This window comes from Paramormyrops kingsleyae, chromosome 6, assembly GCF_048594095.1.
Source record: "Paramormyrops kingsleyae isolate MSU_618 chromosome 6, PKINGS_0.4, whole genome shotgun sequence".
Lineage (NCBI taxonomy): Eukaryota > Metazoa > Chordata > Actinopteri > Osteoglossiformes > Mormyridae > Paramormyrops > Paramormyrops kingsleyae.
In genome coordinates, this window is record NC_132802.1 from 29,880,623 (window position 1) to 29,905,038 (window position 24,416).

Below are 24,416 nucleotides of genomic sequence, written 5' to 3' on the forward strand. Positions count from 1 at the left end.
ACAGGACATAACCTGGATGTTTAACTTGCCATAGCCATCCATCCATCCATCATCTGCCGCTTGTCCGGGGTTCGGGTCGCGGGGGTAGCAGCTTCAGTAGAGGCACCCAGACCTCCCTCTCCCCAGCTAACCCCACCAGTTCCTCGGGGGGGACACCGAGGCGTTCCCAGGCCAGCCGAGAGATATAATCCCTCCAGCGAGTCCTGGGCCTGCCCCGGGGCCTCCTCCCTGTAGGACATGCATGGAAAACCTCTCCGGGTAGCCGCCCAGGAGGCATCCGCACCAGATGTCCAAACCACCTCAACTGGCTCCTTTCGACGTGAAGAAGCAGCGGTTCTACTCTGAGGCCCTCCCGGATATCCGAACTTCTCACCCTATCCCTAAGGGAGAGCCCAGACACCCTGCGGAGAAACCTCATTTCGGCCGCTTGTATTCGCGATCTCGTTCTTCCGGTCATTACCCATAGCTCATGACCATAGGTGAGGGTAGGGACAAAGATGGACCAATAGATCGAGAGCTTGGTTTTTTGGCTCAGTTCTTTCTTAGCCACGACGGACCGGTTAAGCGCCTGCAGAACTGCAGACGCCGCTCCGATCCGTCTATCCAGCTCCCGATCTCGCCCACCCTCACTCGAGAACAAGACCCCGAGATACTTAAACTCCTCCACTTGAGGCAGTACGTCTTCCCCAACCCGAAGAGGGCAAACCACCCGTTTCCGGCTGAGAACCATGGTCTCGGACTTGGAGGTGCTAATCCTCATCCCTGCCGCTTCGCACTCGGCTGCGAACCGCCCCAGTGCCTGCTGGAGATCCCCAGCAGATGAAGCCAGCAGGACGACATCGTCTGCAAAAAGCAGCGAGGCAATCCTGAGGTCACCAAACTGGACACCCTCGACACCTTGGCTGCGCCTAGAAATCCTGTCCATAAATATTATAAACAGGACCGATGACAAAGGGCAGCCCTGGCGGAGCCCAACACGCACCTGGAACACGTCCGACTTATTGCCGGCAATGCAGACCAAGCTTCTGCTCCGTTCGTACAGGGACCGGATCGCCCACAACAGTGGACCCCGGACCCCATACTCTCGAAGCACCCCCCACAGAGCACCTCGGGGAACCCGGTCATAAGCCTTTTCCAAATCCACAAAACACATGTAGACTGGATAGGCAAACTCCCATGCCCCCTCCAGTACCCTTGCAAGGGTATAAAGCTGGTCCAGTGTTCCACGACCAGGACGAAAACCGCATTGTTCCTCCTGAATCCGAGATTCGACTATCGATCTCACCCTCCTCTCCAGTACCCCGGAATAGACTTTCCCAGGGAGGCTGAGAAGTGTGATCCCCCTGTAGTTGGAACACACCCTCCGGTCCCCTTTCTTAAATAAGGGGACCACCACCCCGGTCTGCCAATCCAGTGGCACTGTCCCTGACCTCCACGCACTGTTGAGAAGGCGTGTCAGCCACGACAGCCCCACAACATCTAGAGCCTTCAGGTACTCTGGGCGGATCTCGTCCACCCCCGGGGCCCGGCCACCACGGAGTTGTTTAACCACCCCGGCCACCTCAGCCTCAGTGATGGGCAAGCCCCCCCAAGCACCCTCGGGCTCTGTGCCCTCAGATGTCTCAAAGGCAGTATGCGTAGATGTATCTGAGGCAGGGTTGAGGAGGTCCTCAAAGTATTCCTTCCACCTCCGGATGATGTCCCCAGGTGAGGTCAACAGCCCCCCCCCCCCACTATAAATAGTAGGAACCAGGAGCTGCTTCCCCCTCCTGATACTCCGTATGGTTTGCCAGAACCTTTTTGAGGCCGACCGAAAGTCACTTTCCATGGCCTCACCGAACTCCTCCCACGTCCGGGTTTTTGCTTCTGCGACCGCCCGAGCCGCGTTCCGCCTGGCCCGCCGGTACCCGTCAGCTGCCTCCGGAGACCCCCGGGCTAATAATTCCCGGTAAGCCTCCTTCTTCAGCTTCACGGCCCCCCTCACCTCTGGTGTCCACCATCGGGTACGGGGGTTACCGCCACGACAGGCACCGACCACCCTGCAGTCACAGCACCGTACGGCCGCTTCCACAATGGAGGTCCGGAACAGTGTCCATTCAGACTCAATGTCCCCTACCTCCCCCGGCATGCAGTCGGAATTCTGCCGGAGGCACGAGTTAAAGCTCCAGCGAACAGGAGCCTCTGCCAGACGTTCCCAGCAGACCCTCACTATGCGCTTGGGCCTACCAGGTCTGACCGGCTTCCTCCCCCGCCACCTGAGCCAACTCATCACCAGGTGGTGATCAGTTGACAGCTCTGCCCCTCTCTTTACCCGAGTGTCCAAGACGGAGGGCCGCAGATCAGTTGATACGATTATAAAATCGATCATCGACCTGTAGCCCCGGGCATGTTCGTACCATGTCCACTTATGGACACCCTTATGCTCGAACATGGTGTTCGTTATGGACAAACCATGCATTGCACAGAAGTCCAACAACAGAACACCACTTGGATTCAGATCAGGGAGGCCGTTCCTCCCAATCACCCCCTTCCAGGTCACACTGTCATTGCCCACGTGAGCGTTGAAGTCCCCCAGCAAAACGATGGAATCCCCCCGCGGCACGCCAAATAGCATACCGCTAAGGGAATCCAAGAAGGCCGGGTACTCCGAACTGACATTCGGCGCATAAGCGCAGATGACAGTCAGAGACCTATCCCCGACCCGAAGGCGCAGGGAAACAGCCCTCTCGTTCACCGGGGTAAACTCCGGTGTTAATGCACCGAGCTGTGGAGCCACCAATAGCCCCACCCCAGCCCGGCGTCGCTCACCCGCCGCAACTCCAGAGTAAAAGAGCGTCCAGTCCCTCTCCAGGAGATTGGTTCCAGAACCCAAGCTATGCGTTGAGGTGAGCCCGACTATATCTAGTCGATACCTCTCAACCTCACGCACAAGCTCAGGCTCCTTCCCCACCAGAGAGGTGACATTCCATGTCCCGAAAGCCAGTTTTGTCAGCCGGGGATCGGACCGCCAGGGCCTCCCTTGGCCGCCACCTGATCCACAATGCACCGAACCCCTGACATTCCCCTTGTGGGTGGTGGGCCCACCTGGGGACAGTCCCGCGTGCCTCTTTCGGGCTGTGCCCGGCCGGGCCCCACGGGCCAAGGCCCGGTCACCAGGCGCTCGGCAACGGGCCCCTCCCCCAGGCCTGGCTCCAGGGTGGGGCCCCGGTGACCCTAGTCCGGGCGAGGGAAACGGGACTTTGCTTTTAAACTTTTTCGTGGGGTTCTTTTGGATTGCTCTTTGTCTGGCCCCTCCCCTGGGACCTTTTTGCCTTGGGAGACCCTACCAGGGGCTATTGCCCCCGACAACCTAGCCCCCAGGTTCACGGAGGCACACAAACCCCTCCACCACGATAAGGTGGCAATCCAAGGAGGAGTAACTTGCCACAGATCGCCCATGGGCCTGCCCCGGGGCCTCCTCCCTGTAGGACATGCACGGAAAACCTCTCCGGGTAGCCGCCCAGGAGGCATCCGCACCAGATGTCCAAACCACCTCAACTGGCTCCTTTCGACGTGAAGAAGCAGCGGTTCTACTCTGAGGCCCTCCCGGATACCATAGCTTCACAGTTAAAGAGGTTTTTTTTAAAACACTATAAACTGCCTTTATGTCTCTATATATTATATGATATGCTCAAAATGTAATAACATTTAAGTTCAAACTCATATTGCTTAACTTTAACAGCTGACAGTTCTGTAACATACAAAGGTTAAGAACACAGCAGACAAAGCCAGGGTCAAGCCAACCTCAGGTGATTGGCTGCAGTCTGCCATCATTTCAGAACCTGAAGCCCCTCCAGGACTACAAAGCAAGCATGAAGGGCAGCAGCTGACGCCTCCCACCCTGGGTGTGGACGTCTCCACTTCCTTTTGGCAAGACGTTGAGGTCTATCAGGATCATGCACCAAAAGCAGTAGATCTCATCAACAACCACTGATTCTGTCCGTCGCCCCACCCCTGCCTATCTGATCGCCCAATGTTACATTGCACCAAACATATTACCCCCCCCCCCCCATCTAATTTATCTGCAGCTGCATTGTATTACACAGTGTACATTATCCTCACTAAACACACACTTTTGTATTACTTCTTTATATGATTTATTTGTTAATTGTTTTTATTTTCCTTGCTTGTCTTGCATGATGCCCCAAAGTAAGTTCCTCGTATGTGGAAGAACTTGGCGATAAATAAATGATTCTGATTCAGCTAAAGGTTTTCTTGTTCATGTGTCCATACTTGAACAATTGAGGACTCCTAGTGCCCGAAAGAAAGAACTGCAATCTAAAAAAAACGGGAATCGCTGACTTCGAGGTATGCTGATATTTCACGTAGGTGTAAGACACCACACGCAAACGTGCCAAAAAAACAACAAAAATAAATGACATTAACACACTAGCTATGTGTCTATTAATAATTTACAAAAAAAACACTGATTCATAGACTGTACTACTAAAATAAACCCAATTTTAGATGCTTTTCCTGTATTTGTAATTGAATTAAAAATGGTTTATTTTACAAATGATTCAAGTGTTGTAGCACCTATTTAAATGTAAACCTATCTAAATACTTTCTAAACACTCAAGCATGATGGACTAACGGCCTTCCCATAATGCACTGGGTCACAAAAACAGAAACATGATAGCGTACTAAGCAGGCTGTGGGGTATATTAACGACTGAAACTATGGAAGATTATACAGGTTAACAGGTCATTTTCATCAGAGGTAACTTTATGTGGGTTTTGTAGTATTTTTCATGCTGATTTCAAATCTGGTTTAGTTTTTCTCTAGCACATCAAGTTTTTGTGATGAAGCTATATGTAGTATGATATTATGTACATGTAGTCTGCCTAAGTGTATTACAACAGTTGTCTGTGTTTTTTATCTTATAGACAGCATCTCCGTTCTCTAGGTGACTAGATATTGATTTATGTTTTATTGACACTTGTCTAGTTGTGATTTGAGTATAATTAATTTGACCTAGTGTGCATGTCTTGTGTATAAAACTTAGTATGGCGGGAAACATAGATAGTTGTGCCTCAGGTTTTGTTTTGTTGACATAAGCTTCTCGACAAATTTTTTATTATTTCTCGAATTGTTGCAAAGGAAATACTAAATGTAACTCACGAGTTTGAATTCTGGGTCATCGACCTGGAAATCGAAGGCAGCGGTGACAGACAGCATCAACTGTGTTGGCTTTCAGTTGTTATCATGCCTAGAAATTGTATTAATCATCCAGACAGATTCTGTTATGTGTGTGGTTCATTCACAATGAAAGCACAACGTTGCCCAATCACTGCAGACCTTAAGAAGATGTACAAATTATACTTTGGCTGTCCACCTGGAGACCAGGATAAATCTTGGGCTCCACATGTCACCTGTACCAGTTGTTCAAATGGTCTGTGTGACTGGCTAAATCGGCGAAAGGCAGCAATGCCATTTGGAATTCCGATGGTGTGGAGGGAACCATGAGACCATCTCAACGACTGATACTTTTGCCGCACGAATACAAGCGGATTCTCAGCTAAAACTAAGCACAAAATTGTATATCTCAGCCTAGATTCTGCAATCAGGCCTGTTCCTCATGGCGGTTCATTGCCTGTTTCTGTACCGCCACATGATGGTCTTGATTCTGTAGAAGGTGATGAGGAGTACGGAGAAGGTGCAGCTTGTTACAGTGAAAGCATGATGGCCGACTACTGCTGGATGCTGTACCGCAACAATCCAGACATGGTGTACACAAGACAATCAAACTCAAAGCGTTTTTGAAGAAACAACGATGGTTAACAAGCACTTTTCAATTTCTTTATGCCCACTGTCTGTTTGATTTTGCTCTAAAGATATTTTACCTTATACTACAGTGATGCTTTTATTTTAGTACACAATACTTGCAATTACGGTATTAACTAGCATTACTCATAAATCAAAAAGTTGACATGACAGAAAAACTGATTTGGAAAAATGTGTTTTGCTCTCTGATGATTTAAAAAAATGTTTTGTTTTTTTTGTTGTCCTGTGCTATAAGCACAAAAATTCAAATGGATATTCATTTTGCAATTGGCAATTCAATTTTCAATCAGAGCATGCATTTGTCATTTCAATATTTAATCTGAGCATGTAATTTGAAAATACATTTTGCAATCAGCAATTCAATGTGCAAAGTCCTTATGCAATCCTTAATTCATTTCAAAATATTTGAAATGAAAAATAAATAACATTTCACTGAATTGCATTTCATATTACCATGGGCTTTTTGCCTCTTTATGCAAATGGAAATTCATTTTGCAATTGGCAATTCAATATTCAATCAGAGCATGCATTTGTCATTTCAATATTGAATCAGAGCATGTAATTTGAAGACAAATTTTGCAATTGGCAATTCAATGTGCAAAGTGCTGATGCAATCCTTAATTCATTTAAAAATATTTTGTTTTATTTAAAGTTAATGTATTAAGCTAACTTTTAAATTAAATTAAAGTGTTTTGGGAGCATGATTGGTGTCAGATTTTGGGTTTAAACTATAGAAATAAGCACATATTACCATTTTTAGTGATTCTACCAAACATCCGCGAAACCTATGCATTCACAACAGGTTCTGGAGCCTAACCTCGCGAATGTATCTTTTATGAGGGTATAAAACATTTATTGAAGTCGGTTAAAGACAAAGACTACATTAGATTCTCTTTAAAGTACTTCTTTTTTAAAAAAAAATATGTTTATGTAAATTATTTGTGTACGGTGCCCATGAGACTGACAGCCTTCCAGGTGTATTTTTCCATTTCTGTGACACCCAATAAGCTTCATACCCATCAGCTGTAGTTCCGTTCATTGTAGGGCAGGGCTATTCAACTCAGGCCCTCGATTCCAAATCCAGACCTTGTTTTCAGTTCTCCCAGGTAGTTAGTTCAATAATAACTGATTCTGATTGGTCAGAGGCTTCACACCTGGCCCACAGGTGAAGGAAGGCTGGAAAATCAGCAGGGCTCGGCCCTTGAGGACCGTAAGTTGAATAGCCCTGCTGTTGCTGACTCTCAAACTTCCCACATTAAAAACAAAACATACCTCTGAACCTGTCAGACTTTATGTATATTTTTTATTTAATCAAGATACATACATATGAGTTTGTTGGGTCTAGTTATGACCAGTTTTGCCACACCACATAAATGAGAACACTAAAACACGTTGGCTTAGATTAAAATACATTATGCAAAAACAAAAACACAACAGCTGTAAATACAATACTTATGTACAGCGTGTTCTGTGCTGAATCACTTATAAAAAATGTGGAACATTTAAGATGTTGTGTGAATTGTTACACACATGCAGGGCGTCTGGGGGCTGAGGCTGCAGAAGGGCAGTCTGTCTCCAGGCCCAGATCAGCGCTGACCCTTCAGTGCATGAAGAACCCAGACACACACACACACACACACACACACATACACACACCAGCCTCATTCTACCCCCTCCTGACGTGACTAGAAATCCAGCTAACGTTTTTTTTTTTTTTTTTGGGGGGGGGGGGGTCTCTACTTAGCACTGTTTGTGCAAACTTGTCTTGAGTCATTCAGGGACTGAACCAAGATCATTTAAATCCCTTCTTCAATTGCTTGACAATTACCTCACACACTTTGAGGTGGTTCACCCCTGATGTCACATCTCAGCACAATTACAGTATGAAATGTGAAGCTCAATGCAGTGAATCAGGACGACAACCAACTTTCCATTAGAAGTCCAATATATTGGAAGTGAACAGCTGTATTTAAAACACCCACATCTTCACTTTCAGCACATTAGAATAGCAGTAACTGACTAGCAAATAACTGATACTTTAGCTACCAATCAGGATTTGACCAACTTAACCCAGGCCAGTTACTTCTACCAGTGTGCCAAAAAAAACGGCATAACCGAAGAACTATAAAAAAAGGAACAGAAAAGGTAATTTGTGACTGTCAAGTATCAGTTTATCCAGTTGAAATTATACCTTACAACAATTGTATATAACAAAAATATCAAAAAACAGTGCAAATAATGGTTTTCACATTCTCTTTACAAGAATCAAAAGGGAACTCTTACATGGGCAGTTTGGATGTTTTTTTTTTTTTTTTTAAAGTAGGAAGGGTAGGGAGGAGGGTGGCAGCGTGACTAGGGGGTTGGTCTCAGGTTGGTTTCACCAGGTCTGGTTTTCAGGAACTTCGCCTGGTTCTGGAGTGTTGGATCAGCCACTGCAGTGTGATATCTGGCAGGAAGAGCAGACAGACATGACTGAATACACAATGGAGGTTGCCATGGAGTCACCATGGCAACCATATGCATCAGACCCATGTGGGAGAACAGAATCTGCTCTAAAAGTGTACGGCCCTCTCAATGTTGTTGAGAAACCAGATATAAAATAAACCTCAAATCCTTTGACATTGATAAAACCTACTGACATTTACAACTGCAAATAACTGAATGGGAGCCAGAAAATGCAGAAAAAATGACGTCTTCTTAATAATAAACTTTATGCTCTTCATCACAGTGCTAAAAGCACTTTGCAAAAGGACTGTGATAAAACTGGCCTGTCCAAGACACTCCCACCCGCCTTGGCCCAGAGACCTTGATGTCCTTCAGTATCTGGGGAGCAGTTTTCACAGGACAATGCAGTGACTTCATCCTTACATCATGCACAGTAAGAACAAGTTACAGATGCATCAAATGGAAGGCAGGCATTTGTTTCCCCTTGAGAGCCGTAGGCTGTATCACTGCTCATTTATACACACAATAGTGCTTCATTAGCAGTTAGATAATGTCAATAATAAATACAGAACCCAGCAAACGCCGATTCTCAGTGCATCACTATAGTCATGTCAGGAGGAATGAGAATGAGATGGGGGCAGAATTAATATTCTGTTTGATAAGTAAATATTAGCAATTCAAACACCTTATTTGGGATTCAACCCCTGCTTGTGACAGTGCACGTCTGCGTTTTTATATTAATAAAAACAATTCCTTCCCAGGGAAACAGGTCTTTCAACTTCATGTTTATTTACTGCCAGTGATCTGTGATATTCCCTCATGTGACACCCTAACCCCCCCAGAAAGGCTTGATCAAATGCCAATGCGTGAAACAATGGCTTCCCATTTCAGATGGTAACCAAAGCACAGATAAGCAGGGCATCATAACAAAAACCAGCTGTCAAAGATTTACTCAAAGTGTTTGCAAATTCCAAGTATCATGCAATAAAATATTCACCTCCCCCTATGCCAGCTTACCTTTTATCATAGTTTAAATGAGAGAATAAACCCTGATAGGCCCCTGAAGGGTCATCCTGTGTGTGTCTGCACAGACATCTAAAACATGCAGATGCTTAAACACAGGTGCTGACTGCCTGACCGGGGCCGTTAAGTAGGAGATGCAGAAAGGTACTTCATTAGGTAAGAGAAAGTGAGATACAGCCCAGAATCATACCAATGTTGTCTTTTTCCTTGCAGGAGATTGAGTAACAGCAGATCTCTCTGTCCTGGATGGCAGACAGATTCCTGAGAGGAAAGCAGCAAAAAACAGGGAATGTGGATCCCATTTCTCAATACCCCCCCCCACCCCCCCCCCACACACACACACACACACACACACACGTCGTCAGCATCCAGCTTCCCCCACATAATGGCCCTGTCAGCATTCGCTACTATCAGTTACCAGAATAACACGAAAAACAAAATCAAAGGCCGGAAAATACATGATGCTGTATCCTACTGTAAGAAAGGGGCAGATCTGACACACCCATTCACCTGCTTCGCCTGTGCCTGAGCGAGCACAGCGGATTCGCTTCCCAGCACCCAGAACGCCCGCCTGCACCCATATCTCATTAGAGCCCATTCCAAGACTGAATGCCGCGTCTCCTGTGTCTCTTCACTCACACTATTGCCAGAGCAGCTCTTTTGCTTTCATTCTTTACCGTTTTGTAAAATTCACCTCCTTTCCATCTCACTCCTGTACCAAAATAAAGTCTTCACACATTCTATTTTAATGCTTTGGTGTGATAAGTTTCCTTCATTAACCTTTTATGGAAATCCCACCTCTGCTCTCTGTGTACTTTTCACGCTCCCCCCGTGTTGCACAGGTTTTCAGTGGGTATTTAAGTTACATCTCACAGTCCAAAGACAGACAGTTAGGCTAATAGGTGCCTCTATATTTGCTCATAGTTCAGGACTGTCAGTGTGTGAGTATATGTGCCCAGTGATGGACTGGCATCCTCTCCAGAGGGCATCACAGCCCTGTGCTGTATGCTGTCTGTGGTAGCTGCCTGTTCTAACCATGACCTTGACCAGGGTAAGCAATGAGAATATGGATGGAATATACATTAAATTCAAGTCAATAGTTTTTTTATTCATTCTGTGGAAATCGAAAGACGATTATAAACATCCCTCTTCCCACACTATGCAAAATGGCTCATCCAATGCAATTATCTCCATTGTATTAGTAGCTGTGTTTTAAGCTTTGATTCTGCTAACTTTGAATACTGATAAAGTTTAAATGTCAGCCAGCAATATTGGCCAAGACTGACACATCAGAACAATGCAGATATCTTGATTTTTAACAAATATCAGACAGTGTGATATGTTAACCGTCATGCACCTCTACGGCTAACATTCCTTTTTTACTTTGCTAGCTAGACAGCTAGCTGCTACTGTAGCTGGCAAAAAGAACGATTTTTTGCATTATAAAACAGAGGCATTTTCCAAAAGCGTTGTAGCACAAAGATTGTTACCGTAGCACAGAGATCATCAGGTGGTGCTTCTTTTATGAATATTAATGAACCTTCCCCTGTCGTCCTGCATTGTGAAAATCCTCCTGCTAGCACTACTATGCGAGTCTACCTGCAGTGCGTGAACGTGAGAGCGTGCAATCCAGGAGTATCATTATTATACCCCTGAAAATGTATTCTGACTGTACAGATCAACGCATTGAATCATGTATGAGATTAAAACTAGAAACCGTGAACTGGATGGAGTTAAATAACAAAACTGTTGAAGAGGCATGGGAATTTTTTAAAAGCACATTATTGCAAGTACAAGAGGACTTCATACCTGTTTCTAGCAAGAATAAATCTAGGAAATTGCAACCTAGGTGGTTTAATAGGGACATAAAGTATAAAGTAAGGAGGAAAAGGGCTTTGTTCCAGAGATGGAAAATAACTGATGATGACATAATAAAGCAAGAGTATCTAAATCTACAGGCTGAATTAAAAAATGACATTAGACGAGCTAAAAGGAATGTCGAAAGGAAGATCGCATTGGAGGCTAAGGATGACGTTAAAAGTTTCTTCCAGTATTTTAACTCTAAAAGAGCTCTAAAAGCTGAAATTACTAATCTGCAGGATAGTAAGGGTCTTATAATTGAAAACGACATTGACATAGTAAATGAGTTCAATGATAGTTTTGCACGGGTATTCACTGTCGAGGACACTAGTAACTTACCAGTTCTTATTACTAATTCAACATCGTCTATAACTAATATATATATAACTGAAGCTGATGTTTTGCAAAGCCTAGCTAAGCTCAAAATAAATAAATCACAGGGCCCTGATGGCATCTTACCTATAGTGTTAAAAGAGATGAGGGATATTATTTGCCGACCCTTAACATTACTGTTTCAAAAATCCTTATCTGAAGGTGTGGTACCTTCTGATTGGAAGCATGCCAACATAACGCCCATTTTCAAAAAAGGGGATAGAAGTAATTTGTCAAACTATAGGCCAATCAGTCTAACTTGTATAACTGGTAAAGTTATGGAGGCTATAATCAAAGAGAAAATGGTAGATTACCTGGACTCAAATAACATTTTGAGGGATAGCCAGCATGGATTTAGGAGAGGTAGATCCTGTTTAACAAATCTGTTGGAGTTTTTTGAGGAAGCTACTCAGGAAGTTGATGATAAGAAGGCCTATGATGTCATCTATTTAGATTTCCAAAAGGCTTTTGATGTTGTTCCCCACAAGAGGCTCTCACTTAAACTCAAAGCGACAGGTATTTTAGGAACTGTAGCGACTTGGATTGATAACTGGTTAACGGATAGGAAGCAGCGAGTAGTTATAAGAGGCTCGATGTCACAGTGGGCCTGCGTTCATAGTGGGGTACCGCAGGGTTCAATTTTAGGACCACTTTTGTTCCTAATTTACATAAATGATATAGACACCAATATATACAGTAAACTGGTGAAATTTGCAGATGACACCAAGGTGGGTGGTGTAGCAGATACTGAACTAGCGGCTCAGCAGCTACAGCGGGATCTTAATTTAATTAGTGACTGGGCTGACACCTGGCAGATGAAATTTAACATAGACAAATGTAAGGTACTCCATGTAGGGAGCAGAAATATAAAGTACAGGTATTTTATGGGACCTACTGAAATAAAGGTAGCTGATTATGAGAAAGACCTTGGTGTGTATGTTGATGCTTCCATGTCTCATTCTCGCCAGTGTGGGGAAGCAATAAAAAAGGCCAATAGGATGTTGGGGTACATCTCCAGGTGTGTGGAGTTTAAGTCAAGGGAGGTAATGCTAAGATTATACAATTCCTTGGTGAGACCTCACCTAGAATATTGTGTACAGGTTTGGTCACCATATCTTAAAAAGGACATAGCGGCCTTAGAAAAGGTGCAGCGTAGGGCCACAAGAATGATTCCTGGTCTTAGAGGAATGTCATACGAGGAAAGGTTATTTGAGCTAAATCTGTTCAGCCTCAAGCAAAGGAGACTGAGGGGGGACATGATCCAGGTCTATAAGATTCTAACAGGTTTGGATGCTGTTCAACCGAATAGTTACTTCAGCATTAGTACAAATACAAGAACTCGTGGCCATAGGTGGAAATTAGCGGGAGAACATTTCAAACTGGATTTAAGGAAGCACTTCTTTACACAGCGTGTAGTCAGAGTATGGAATAGTCTTCCTGATAACGTAGTGCAAGCTGAATCCTTGGGTTCCTTTAAATCAGAGCTAGATAAGATTTTAACAACTCTGAGCTATTAGTTAAGTTCTCCCCAAGCGAGCTCGATGGGCCGAATGGCCTCCTCTCGTTTGTATAGTTCTTATGTTCTTATGTTCTTATCACCTTAAAATCACGATCCATCTTTACACCTCCATTGCATAGTTTCATTCAATTGACATTGGTGGTTGAACAGCTGGTTCTAAATCTTGTTCCAGAAAATGTATTTCCTATGTACTTCTAGGCAAAGAACATATCAGTACTGCCAAACTATACTAAACACACCCCAGCCATCCACAAGCCCCACCCACCCCAGAGAGCCAGAAATGGGCCTTACCCACCCAACACACTACAACCACCCAGTAGCGGCACCCGCAAGTGCGGCCCCATCAGGTGACACCACCACCTACATTCTCTCAATCAGCTCCTTCTCATCCAGGGCCCCTGAAATATCCCTCTTGTTCCCTAGAACCAGGACCTGCAGAGGGAGTCACAGAAAATGGGTCTCAGGCTTCAAATCCAAACATAAGGCAGCATCATACAGCACATGTGAAAACACACATCAGAGCCTCATGATTCCTTAAACTGCAAAAATCTACAAGAAGCTTCTATCTTATTGAACTGATTATTGCAGCCCTTTTGTAACTCTTTGCAGTATGAGTTTCAACAACTATTCCTCCAAGGTCATTGTCAACACCTAGGCTACTCCTCTGATATCTTTCATTCCGGCCACAGTGTGAATTCTGTAGCAAAGAGCAGTTAACCAAAACTGTGCTTTTAAATATGTCAGGGCAGGTCAAAACCATGCCAGAGTTTAGTGGATCATCTGACTCCAATAACTCTGTTTTCATGTGCTAATTTTCCCAGAGGTTCATGTGCATTTTCCATAACTGGCTGCCTGTGGCTGATTAATCAATTTGTTCAGTAAATATACAGCAGTGAACATGTTGTGTGAGTTGTTCATTATATAAGGCCATCAAGAGCACACTTTAGGAACCATTCTTGCAGAAATTTAATTCCAAGAGGTTTACACGCTTTCCTTACACCGTTATTTCTATAGGAAAGAAAAAGTTTAACCTTCTCCTGCAGGTACAAGTCATTCACAGTGATCTTAAGGAATTGGTCCCTTAGGGTACTTCCTTATTTCCTGTAAGCTAATGGAATCTCTTTTGCTCTCAGAGCTGGAAGTCACCCCACAGCCCATCCCCACCAACAGCCAGACACTCGGGTGTAATCAATAGTTCACTCTCCATTAGGAGCCACTAGCATTAAAAGCCTATTGATACAGGGCCTATTTTTCAGGACCAGAGCCTGACAGTGAGAGACCAACCCCCCCCCCCCCCAAGCTTTACAAATCAACCCCAAAGCCTCACCCCCACAAAAGATACGCCCACAACCTTCCCAGTACTTAATTCAGAGCAACATAAATTATTCACATCTGCTCACTGGGTCATATCCACCAGAGCAGGCAGACGAATGAGACTTCAATGTTAAATCTTCGCGTACATTTACTGATTTAGCAGATGCTTTTGTTCAAAGCAATGTACAAGTGAGGCAAGCCTGGGAGCAGAGAGCGAGGTCACACATCACCCCTGGAGTTAAGGGGATATGATTACTCTGCTGAGCATGGAATTCGAACCCATGACCCTCCAGACAAAGGCACAAATCCCTGACCCAGTGAACCATACACCACACTCAGCTCCATTTTTATACCTGTAATAAATACCTGGATTTCTGACCTCTATCTTGGTTGAGATAAGTAGTACAGTGTAATTCTTATGTAGTTTCTTAACAAAATTAGTGCTGCAGCATGATTCGTCTGTGCCACTGGGAATAAGTACAACAGCGGAACACATCCCATACTAGACTGAATACTAGTGTCATTATTATGGTGTGCCTCGGATAATCACTGCAATTACAGCTTAAGCCACATGCAAGTGTCACAGGGGAGAACTCACAGGAATGCCCTGCAGCTGAGGCTTGTCCAGCAAGTTGTGGAGCTCATTCTTTGAGGCCTCAATCTTCTCTGGGTCTGCAGCGTCAACCATGTACCTGAGGACAGCAAGAATATCAGGGCACGGCTTCCGCTGCCCAGCTCCTCCGATGACAGATGACTTCTCAGATGGCACCAGGAGCCTTTCCTGACTCACCCAGTAGCTCCTAGGTTTACTATGGGTTTACTATGGGTTTACTATGGGGTTACTATGAGGAAAATGAGAGAGAGACTGAAGGCCCTTCTTTGGTACTCACACGATGGCGCTCACTCCTCGACAGTACCGCTCCCACATGCTCCTGAAGCGAGGCTGGCCCCCGATGTCCCATAACTGCAGAGAAGACAGCTTTATGGTTAAGTTTAGCACCCTGAGAGAGCAGACTGAACCCCCGTTAGGGCCTTTGGCTGCTGAGAAACTGTAAAACTGTCTTTTTTCTACTCTGTTCTATTTCTTGTTTAATCTTCTTATACCATACAATGGTAGAGAATCGCCCATAACTGTGCCCAACATTACTGTACTGGGCACAGTCCAACTAAGAGCTGTCCCCGGTCTCCTTGACAACCTGACCTTGATGGTGACGTTTCCCTTGGTGATCTTCCTCATGTTGAATCCCACTGTGGGGATCATGTCTTCACTGAACTGGCCAGACTACAGGACAGAGTGACAGAAAGGGAGGGGGAGCGTGGTTCAGAGCACTCAGCTTATCAAGGGTAAAACAGTGGGGGGTTTACAAATATTCACATGTGTGGCTAAATGTGTACAAATATTTTGAATTAAAACAGTTATTGGTCATTTCTGCCCAGAAATAAAGCTTACACCCCCCCAGAGAATCTGTTTAGCCTGGAAAACAAATCATAACCTCCATGGTGCATACAGGAGATGAAGAATGAAGAACACAACAGACATCAACACCCCAACTGGGTCTCAACTCACGCCAGGCAACGTCCCCAAAACCTGGAGATGAATCACTCTGTGAATATGAAGAGAAAATTGAAAACTATTCTTTGTGATGTGATGATTTAATTTTTGATCGGCCTCTTCATAAATCAAATAAAAATGCATATTTCTGTGGCTCCATGTCATAAACAACAATGGGAAAATATCAAGCACATGAAATTAAATGCAAGTAAATGATGAGTGGAAATCCAACTTGTGCATCTGATGCTGACATACATTTCAGTATATTTAACCTCCTATGTTTTGAAAGTACCTTGGCTGTGTAAAGCTCTCCAAGAACAAAGGCATCAGACCTCAGACAGCAACAATTGTCTTTTATTCAAAGACACAACCCAGATTTCTAACACCAAGACGCCTAATTAAGTTTCACCCTATCCAACCTTGGAAGTAGGTTTGGGTCCTCATATGACACAGTAAGTCTCCTAGTTACCATGGTGAATTGAAGTGGACAATACAGAAGAAACATGAAGGACGAACTCCTGAACACAGAAATTATTTACAAACTAGAACAATGTAGGTGTAAGTTTCAAGAGAACCCATGTCCTTAAGTCACTAGACTTTAACTGCATCATAAAACATAAACTGTTACTATACTAGTGTAACTCAGCTGTTAAGAACAAGCACATTTCTCAGGCAGTTAAAAATGTAACAATCACCTGTATCAAACGTCTGGCTTGCTACATTTGGAGAACTGACTGTCAATGGGACTAAGGTGCCTTTATTCACACAAACACCAACCTGACTGCTCAGTAACCATGTAAGCTCCAGCTCCAGTCTCACAAGCCTTAACCACAAAGAGCAACACCTTTGGCACAAGGTCACAGCGAGAAACTAAAACCTAGTCCTGAAACAACCTTGTAACACACTCATAACATGCAATGAAAAGTATACTTAATATCATCCACTAGGTGGCACCATCTTTTCTCTCCCATTCTTCAAAAGACCAGATACCTAAATGAAAAAGACAGGTTAAATTGCTCTCTCATTATGCTTTTTTGCTTTAATGACTAAATCACTCTGAACAGCAAGTGGCTGAATGCCAGAAGGGGTGCAACCAACTGACTCCAGTTTGGCATGGTGATGCTTCACTTACACTCCTGGCAGTGCCTTGTGCAGCAGCACACACACACACACACACACACACACACACACACACGCACACACACACACACACGCACACGCACACGCACACGCACACACAAACACAAACACAGAAACACAGAAACAGACCTCTGTAGCCCCCATACAAAAAAAGATGGCACTACTCCCCTATTCTGCTCAGGCAGAGGAATAGAACTCAGCCATTGGTGCCTCTGTGTTCCTAATAATCCAGGGGATCTCTTACAAGGATTAGAGGACCCTGTATTTCAGCAGGCCTTAACCACTGAACTAAGATGATGTGCTCAAATTCATCCTAGCACCACCACACACTGTGTCACAGATGCAGTCGTTAAAAGCCGCCCCCACCCCACCCCACCCCACCCCAGCTGCTCAATACAGGAAAGGCCGCATCCTGCTGCTTCTTGAACGCAGGAGGATAAACTGCCCCTGGATGAGACTGGAATAGGGTGATGGATGCAAAAGTGCCATGTCTAAGTAGCCAAAGGTTTATTTATAAACCACTTAAACAAGGCATATGTCTATTTGAAATTCAGCACTTTTCATCGGCACCAGGAGACTGACAAGGAGACAGCTGGGTGACATTCACTCTTCTCTGAATCCATCCTCCACATCTGACTACAGAGTCATCAAAACCAATAGTCACTCCATTCCAGTGTTAACAAATTATCAGTAGGAGGAACAATCGGTCTTATCATAGTTACCAAGCAGTCTACACGTGTACAATCCTATATTCTTCTCCCAGACATTTACAACAGTCAAGTCAAATGAGTACCATCTCAATACACGTTTTACGTTTGAATTTTTAATATATGCGCGGTGGATTTTTGCCACCATGTATTTAAAATTAAAGCACTCACATGAACATCGTCCACACTAATATCATTTTTATGGGTTTAGATTAAAGTATGAAAACACAGCGGGCATCTAATGTTAAGCTAGAGAGGTGAGAGGGAGGCTTTGAGCCGAGCATCATTTACGGAAAATGCGGTCACCGCTGACCGGTACGTGTTGGGCTCGGGATGCGGCCAGCCGCAGCGCTGCCGGGGGACTCCCCGTCCCGAAGCAGCGGGCACAACTCAGCCTCCGTGGCTCATCGGCAGAAAGGAACAAAAAAAATACTAGTAGTACCCAAGCACAAGTTGACAAGCCGGCGTGAGTGTGGACTGGTGCTCCCGAGTACCAGCGGGCCACTACGCGGCCATGACCGAGCATCTGAGCGTCATCGGGCAATTTACGGGTCACGGCGCCAATCACGGACACCACCTGAAAGGCGACGGGGCGAAAAAATGAACAAACAGAGGATGGATTACCGCAATCACGTTGACGAAGGTGGTCTTCCCCGAATACTGCAACCCCACCAGCGTGAGCTCCATCTCCTCCTTCCAAAAGAGCGCTTTGAACCAGTCCAGCAGCTTGTTAAACAACGCGATCATCTCGGAAAAGCGGCTCGGTGGAACCTGCCTTAAATGTCAACGGGCAGTTAACAGCTACCTTCGCGTTTCTGGATTAATAGACGATGCAGGTCCACCTAATATGGTGCCTGATTTATCAATAAAAAAAAATCGTTGCACGTTATGTGCAAACCTAATGTATTTTTTCCCCTCAACTGTTAAATCACTCCCCGGTTTATCACGGCACCCAGTATCTTCACCGTCAGTCTCTTTCCCTGTAACTTGCCCTTCCTCATTGGGTGGGGTTTCAGATCCATGCACAGCTGATCCAGGACAATGTGCTGAGACGGGCGCCTGTGTAAAGAAGGCACTCCGCCGCCAGCCTGCCGGGCCGGAAAGGAGAACGCCGCCTACCGGAGGTTCTGCTGGACATGATCAGGCGCAGAATCTTAAAATCCGTCCTCCGATGTAACGTGCTGACTCAGCCTGATGTTTTAAGGCAAACATTATTAATACTTCGTCATGCTTAGAGCATCACTCCAAATTATTTAGGTGTCTTCATCATGCAAAAAAAATATTGAAGAATTCTTAGGCAATGCAGCTAAAGTAGTCTACAAGGTCTTTCCCTGTCACTTAAAATTAGCCTCAGGAAGCTTTGACTTGCAAGCATACACATTTAAAGAAAAAATAATACAGAGTCTTATTTATTAAAAATGCATATGCATTTTACAGATATAACAACAAGCAACACAAACATATTAAGGGCAGGATAATCTCTACACTTTCTGACATTCCTACAACTACAACCCATAAACTACAGGAAAATCTCAGATGGTTTGTACTTAATCTTTATTAATAACATCAGATCAGATCAGACCTGATAATCAGATTAAATTATTTGGACAAAAATAAGAAATAATAAAAAAAATAATAAATACAACTTAAAACACAGATGCAAATATGTGCCATAGTTCCTATTATTATTGATTAACATCCCACTAATATTTACAGACAAGAACCCAGGACCGATACCAGGCAAGTGTCTGTTAGTATGAATGTAGGCTTAATGACCAACCACTCTGCCTACAGCAGTATGCATCAGTACAGTATCTGCTTATAGGGCTGCCGGACACTTTGAGCATGGTGTGAATTTACATGATATTTCAATGTTGATGTTGACTGAATTAGTATCTCTAAATTTCCCTTAATGCATTTTCCCTACAAGAATTGGCATCCCATCCCTGGTGTGTCCTGCCATTACTTGTTGCTTCCTGGAATAAACTCCAGGCTCTCCACAACCCTGTACCGGATAAGCAGGTGGAATTAATTACTTAATTACTTGAAGGTGAGTGGAATAATAATACAATAAGATCTATCTGTCTGACTTCCAACGGCTGACCCAGGATAGTCATGGAACTATAAGATGATCATTTTGCTGTCTTAAAAGGAAGCCATTAAATATGTACAATTACTGGTGGAATTGCTGTTTGTGATGTTTTTAGCTAGTGCAGCTAAAGAAATATTTTCTAAAGGAACATTACATATTTGACATAACTTTGACATCTTAGAGGAGAAGGTGGGAGAGATGAAGTGAGGGTTCAGAAGTTGGAACTCCGACGCTGGTGCTCACTGATCCAGTCCCCAGGGTTCACATCCATCTGCAGCATCTTCATCACCCACTTGTCCCGCCGTGCACCATCAATGAACTCATCCAAAGACAGTTCACCTGGAGAGTGGGGTGGGACAGCACAGTCTTCCTGGGGGACAGAGTCTTTCCAGTTTTACATTGTCTCATCTACAGCCTGGGTTTATGCCCTATGATAGGAATATGCTGGTTTACATAAATAACAGATATGACCTATCTCTGTATTCCATGAACAGCAAGCAGGTCTCCCTCACCATCTCCATTCTCATCCACAAGTTCGAATATCCTGTCCACCACCTGCTCCGGTGTGAGCAGGTTGCACTCCTCGTCAAGCTCTCCATGACATGCTTTTTTCAGCCGGTAGATGGACTGAATGACAACAGAGAGTCAGCCAGTACAACCAGAACAACAAGGATAGAGTCAGCACTGCTAAGACTGCAGAGTGAAAGGGAACATAACCAAGCCAACAGACAGGCTATCCATACAACCAGAATACAATGGGAACAACTTAAAAAACACTGATATAACTGGAACAAAAATGAGACAATGAATATAATCAGGACAACCAAGAGACAATAAACACAACAGTCATTACAAAACAGAGTCAGAACTGCTAGGATGACAGAGAGACAAACACGTACAAACAGGACACAAATATACAGCACACTCAGAACACCAGGAAACAGCTTAATGGGGAGATTGTTAGTATAGAATCAGGTCAATAGAGACTTAAATAGAGGCAAAACCAATTCAGCCAGGATAACTGAAAGATATTGAATATACACTCATCACAGAGACAAGTCAGTACAGACAGGTCAATAGAGGTTAAGGTGGCACAGATAGGTGCCAAGTGAATGTTGGTTTCTGTATTTACATTCATGCAATTATTTAATAACAACTTAACAAGCAGTTGTGTATTTAATCAAATTGGAAAAATGCACTAAGTCCCTCCCACTGCTTTAAGAATGTATAGAAACAAAACAAAAATTAACACTCTGAATGTTTGAACCACAATTAAGACCAGGTTCAGTGCCGCCATGTATTTGGGGGCATTGTGTGGCTCAGTGAGCTGTGAGCAGGGGGGAGCTGGTTTTTGCAGCATGTGCGTGGGCCCTTGAGCAAGGCCCTTAACGCCCAGCTCCCTGGGTGCCACGAGGTATAAATTCAGGCATACAGACGGACAGACACCTGCGTTTTCAAAAGAGACCGAGAATATCGGTATTGAAGCAACTTTGGTGAAAATGGACTTAATTTATTTGTCTGGACTGCGCGAACTGATAGGTATGACAAATGTCTTCATGCAGCTTTTACCTCCACGATCTCAAGCAGCTCCGTCTTGTCGATGCAGCCGCTCCCGTCCTTGTCGTACATTTTGAAGGTCCACTTGAGCTTGTGCTCCAGCTTGCCTCTCAGGACCAGGTTCAGTGCCGCCACGTACTCCAAAAAATCAATGGTGTTGTCCTGCAAAGGAAATAGAAGGAAACCGTCACTTATCATCTGATACAAGTATAAGAAAAAGGTAGCATAGATTTATTAACAGTCTTTGGGATAGTCTTTGGTGTAAATATTTGTATGGTAATATTAGATACATAGTTAAGTGCTATAGGCATAATTCAGTTGGCAGAACAAAGAAAATGAATCTTCTAATTGTGACATTTTCAATGTCAGTAATCCTTTGAAATGTTGAAGGTAGCACAAAAGTGGTCTTTAAATATTGCAAAATATTGCAAAATATACCTCGTAGGCCTATCCGTAGGTAATGTATCATAAAATTAAATTTATTTACTTTTATTATATTGATTTGTTTAATGAGTGGTTCAGAAGATGGGAAATTGAAGAATGATTTTTTGAATGTTTATTTTGCATATTACTTTCTAAAATGTAATTACGTGGTAGAGGAGAGCGCCAACTTACCCCGTTCTTATCAAACGCACGGAACATGTTTTCAATATAACTGGCCGCTTCCTGATTGTCCGAGACACCGAAGAAACCCTTGAACTCATGCATGAACAACGTGCCGCTGGGACACTCCACTACAAACTTCTTGTACCACTCTTGCAGCTCGGCCACATCGATCTCCTTGTCCGCGTTCGAGTCCTCGCTCAGCCGCTGACCCATTGCGTGCCTCTGGAAGCTTCTTCTACGATAATTTATTTGATCAGCGTTCCATACCGAAACTGCGAAGTATCTTGACTGTTAAAGTCGCATTCAGCCTAATCTACAGGTGAGAAGGCTACTGCTCTTTGATATGCACTTTTTTCTCTTCAGTTTGTGACTCTCCAGATTACTTCAGACAATGCACCAGCAGGCATTTCCAGCCAGAAATCCCTTTTTTCCACTTTTTGTTGTGATGTTTAAGGTGCTTTTGCAGGTAAAGATGTTCTGCTATGGAGTTGAAACACACACAGTTCCTCGCTTGTCTTTCCCCGTCTCTTGAATTCTTGCACTGGCACCCAGAACCCTGTACATGGTTTTAGTTCATCCCAGATTACAAATCTGAGCTCTTGTCATAACCCATTAGCCTCCAGAGAGATAATAACAGGAGTTATGGTGATTCATCAGTGAGCTGTGTGCAACAGCCCTTGACACTAACACAGCCTGTTTCCATAGCCACATACATCACTGGTGATTCCCATCTGAATTGTTCACTGTGAACGTCATCTGAGATATAGCCACAAATATGGCTGTGGCATAATCTATTCCCTATATCAACTGTAGTTCAGAGATTCTGAAGTTTTGTTGTCACAGTCTCTCAGGGTACAGCACTCATATCTGCCATCAAACCAAAATTCCATCAAAATATTTGGTCCAACTGTCAATATCCAATGGGTAAAATTTTCTTCCAGGAAAAAAGTTCTTTAATGTGTAGATATTAACTTGTGAACTCACTGAAGGTTTCTTTCAGGAAAAAAGATGCTAGTTCTCCAGGAAAAGGTGTGCTTGGATAGAAGGTTATGCAGGTAAAGATTACAAAGATTGTGTTAAATACAGGTGAGAGCAAATAGCCATAGTACTGTATGTAGATCTTTTAAGAGATATTATAAACTGGGGGTATATGCAGATGGGTAGAGATAGACTTGATATGCTTGTGTAGAGTACAGGTAGCTAAATTCTCTATTGGCAGTATAATTAGATAGGTCTTGAAAAACACTAGAAATTGGAGGTGACAGCACGGCCCTGGAAAGTGAGAAACAGTGATCTCTGCATTGTACCAAAAGCAATACCAAGGAACACAGATATTTAAAACACTGAGTGATCCTTCAGTGCTGTAAATACCAAAGAACGGCCAAAGAAAGGATTTAGGCAGATGATTGAGAGAGTATTTTATAAGGTACATTTATTCCTGCCTCCGAGGTGCATCAGGTTCTCTAGATAAAGAAGGATTATAGTCATAGATTATCAGGTTGTCATCTGTAGTAAACTGTCCACTTGTGTACTGTTGCCAAAACATTTTTTTTTCTGTGTAGGTTTAATTCCAAATTCTGTGAACATAATTTTATTTTTAAAATATCTTTGTTGTTTTTACATTAAATAAACTATGCACTTGTGTTACCTGTGAAGTATGTATAAAAATAATGTTTCTTCTAATTCATATTTTATCATAGTTTAGGATAAAAACAACTTGAGAGATTTAAATAGGGACAAGATATTCAGGGACATACGCATGTCATTTCATGCACAACATTTGCTAAATCCAATGAATCACAAAGGCCTTATATAACCCTTCTCACCTTCTAAGCTTGAAATGCCCTTCTATGAATAGTCAGCGTCCACATTCGACAACCATTCTGTATACTATATGCCTGCATGGGGTATTTAGCAACAGACCCAATCATCCAAACAAAAACCTTTTAAGAGATATTCAGCATGGAACCCTGAACTTGCACAAATTTTGGGATTTCTTCTTTATTTTTTAGCTATTCAGCAAAGGCTGCTAAGAGTACAATAGCAAATTAAAGTTGATTAATTTTGATCTCCAAAATGATTATTATGTTCCTTAGTAAAGCTGGTTTTCACACGGTGATCATCAACCAGAAATTCAAAGTGGAGCATTCAAAATCTTGGATGTCAATACAGATTCAAGAACCCAAAATACAGGAGACCAAGCAAAAAAACACTCCAAGTTTCCCCAAATACACTGATCTTAGATTAAATACATGTCCAAGAAGTCAACCAGCTAACCAAATAATAAACATTTCCTTTTCCCCCTTACAAAGCCGTTTACAAAGCCATGAATGGCAGCCAAAAAGTGTTGTCATAATACATCCCCAATAGAAAAATTAACTAATTTAGAAACTAGAGGAACACTGT

General features: G+C 43.7%; 2 protein-coding genes across 2 annotated transcripts; both read right to left on the reverse strand.

Annotated features, from left to right (window-relative positions):
• Nucleotides 1-7,106: 7,106 nt before the first annotated feature.
• Nucleotides 7,107-18,850, reverse strand: LOC111844733 (ADP-ribosylation factor-like protein 8A). Its single transcript, XM_023813465.2, has 7 exons — nucleotides 18,380-18,850; nucleotides 15,558-15,638; nucleotides 15,247-15,320; nucleotides 14,955-15,048; nucleotides 13,407-13,474; nucleotides 9,482-9,552; nucleotides 7,107-8,269 (listed from the first exon to the last, which is right to left on the reverse strand). Exons 1-7 carry the CDS (start codon nucleotides 18,500-18,502, stop codon nucleotides 8,217-8,219), a joined length of 564 nt encoding a protein of 187 aa, XP_023669233.1. The 5' UTR covers nucleotides 18,503-18,850; the 3' UTR covers nucleotides 7,107-8,216.
• Nucleotides 18,851-20,058: 1,208 nt separating this feature from the next.
• guca1b (guanylate cyclase activator 1B) lies at nucleotides 20,059-22,608 on the reverse strand. Its single transcript, XM_023813464.2, has 4 exons — nucleotides 22,020-22,608; nucleotides 21,417-21,566; nucleotides 20,360-20,474; nucleotides 20,059-20,186 (listed from the first exon to the last, which is right to left on the reverse strand). Exons 1-4 carry the CDS (start codon nucleotides 22,221-22,223, stop codon nucleotides 20,059-20,061), a joined length of 597 nt encoding a protein of 198 aa, XP_023669232.1. The 5' UTR covers nucleotides 22,224-22,608.
• Nucleotides 22,609-24,416: the final 1,808 nt, after the last annotated feature.

Excerpts from the sequence above, each read along its gene's own strand:
- LOC111844733 (XM_023813465.2), bottom strand. The coding sequence starts at position 18,502 with ATGATCGCGTTGTTTAACAAGCTGCTGGACTGGTTCAAAGCGCTCTTT. Across the intron at positions 15,321-15,557 it reads AGGGAAACGTCACCATCAAG|TTATGGGACATCGGGGGCCA; the intron begins GTCAGGTTGTCA and ends TCTTCTCTGCAG. Across the intron at positions 9,553-13,406 it reads AAGGAGCTGATTGAGAGAAT|GAATCTGTCTGCCATCCAGG; the intron begins GTAGGTGGTGGT and ends CTTTCCTCTCAG.
- guca1b (XM_023813464.2), bottom strand. The coding sequence starts at position 22,223 with ATGGGTCAGCGGCTGAGCGAGGACTCGAACGCGGACAAGGAGATCGAT. Across the intron at positions 21,567-22,019 it reads GTGCGTTTGATAAGAACGGG|GACAACACCATTGATTTTTT; the intron begins GTAAGTTGGCGC and ends TTTCCTTTGCAG. Across the intron at positions 20,187-20,359 it reads TGTGGATGAGAATGGAGATG|GTGAACTGTCTTTGGATGAG; the intron begins GTGAGGGAGACC and ends CCCACTCTCCAG.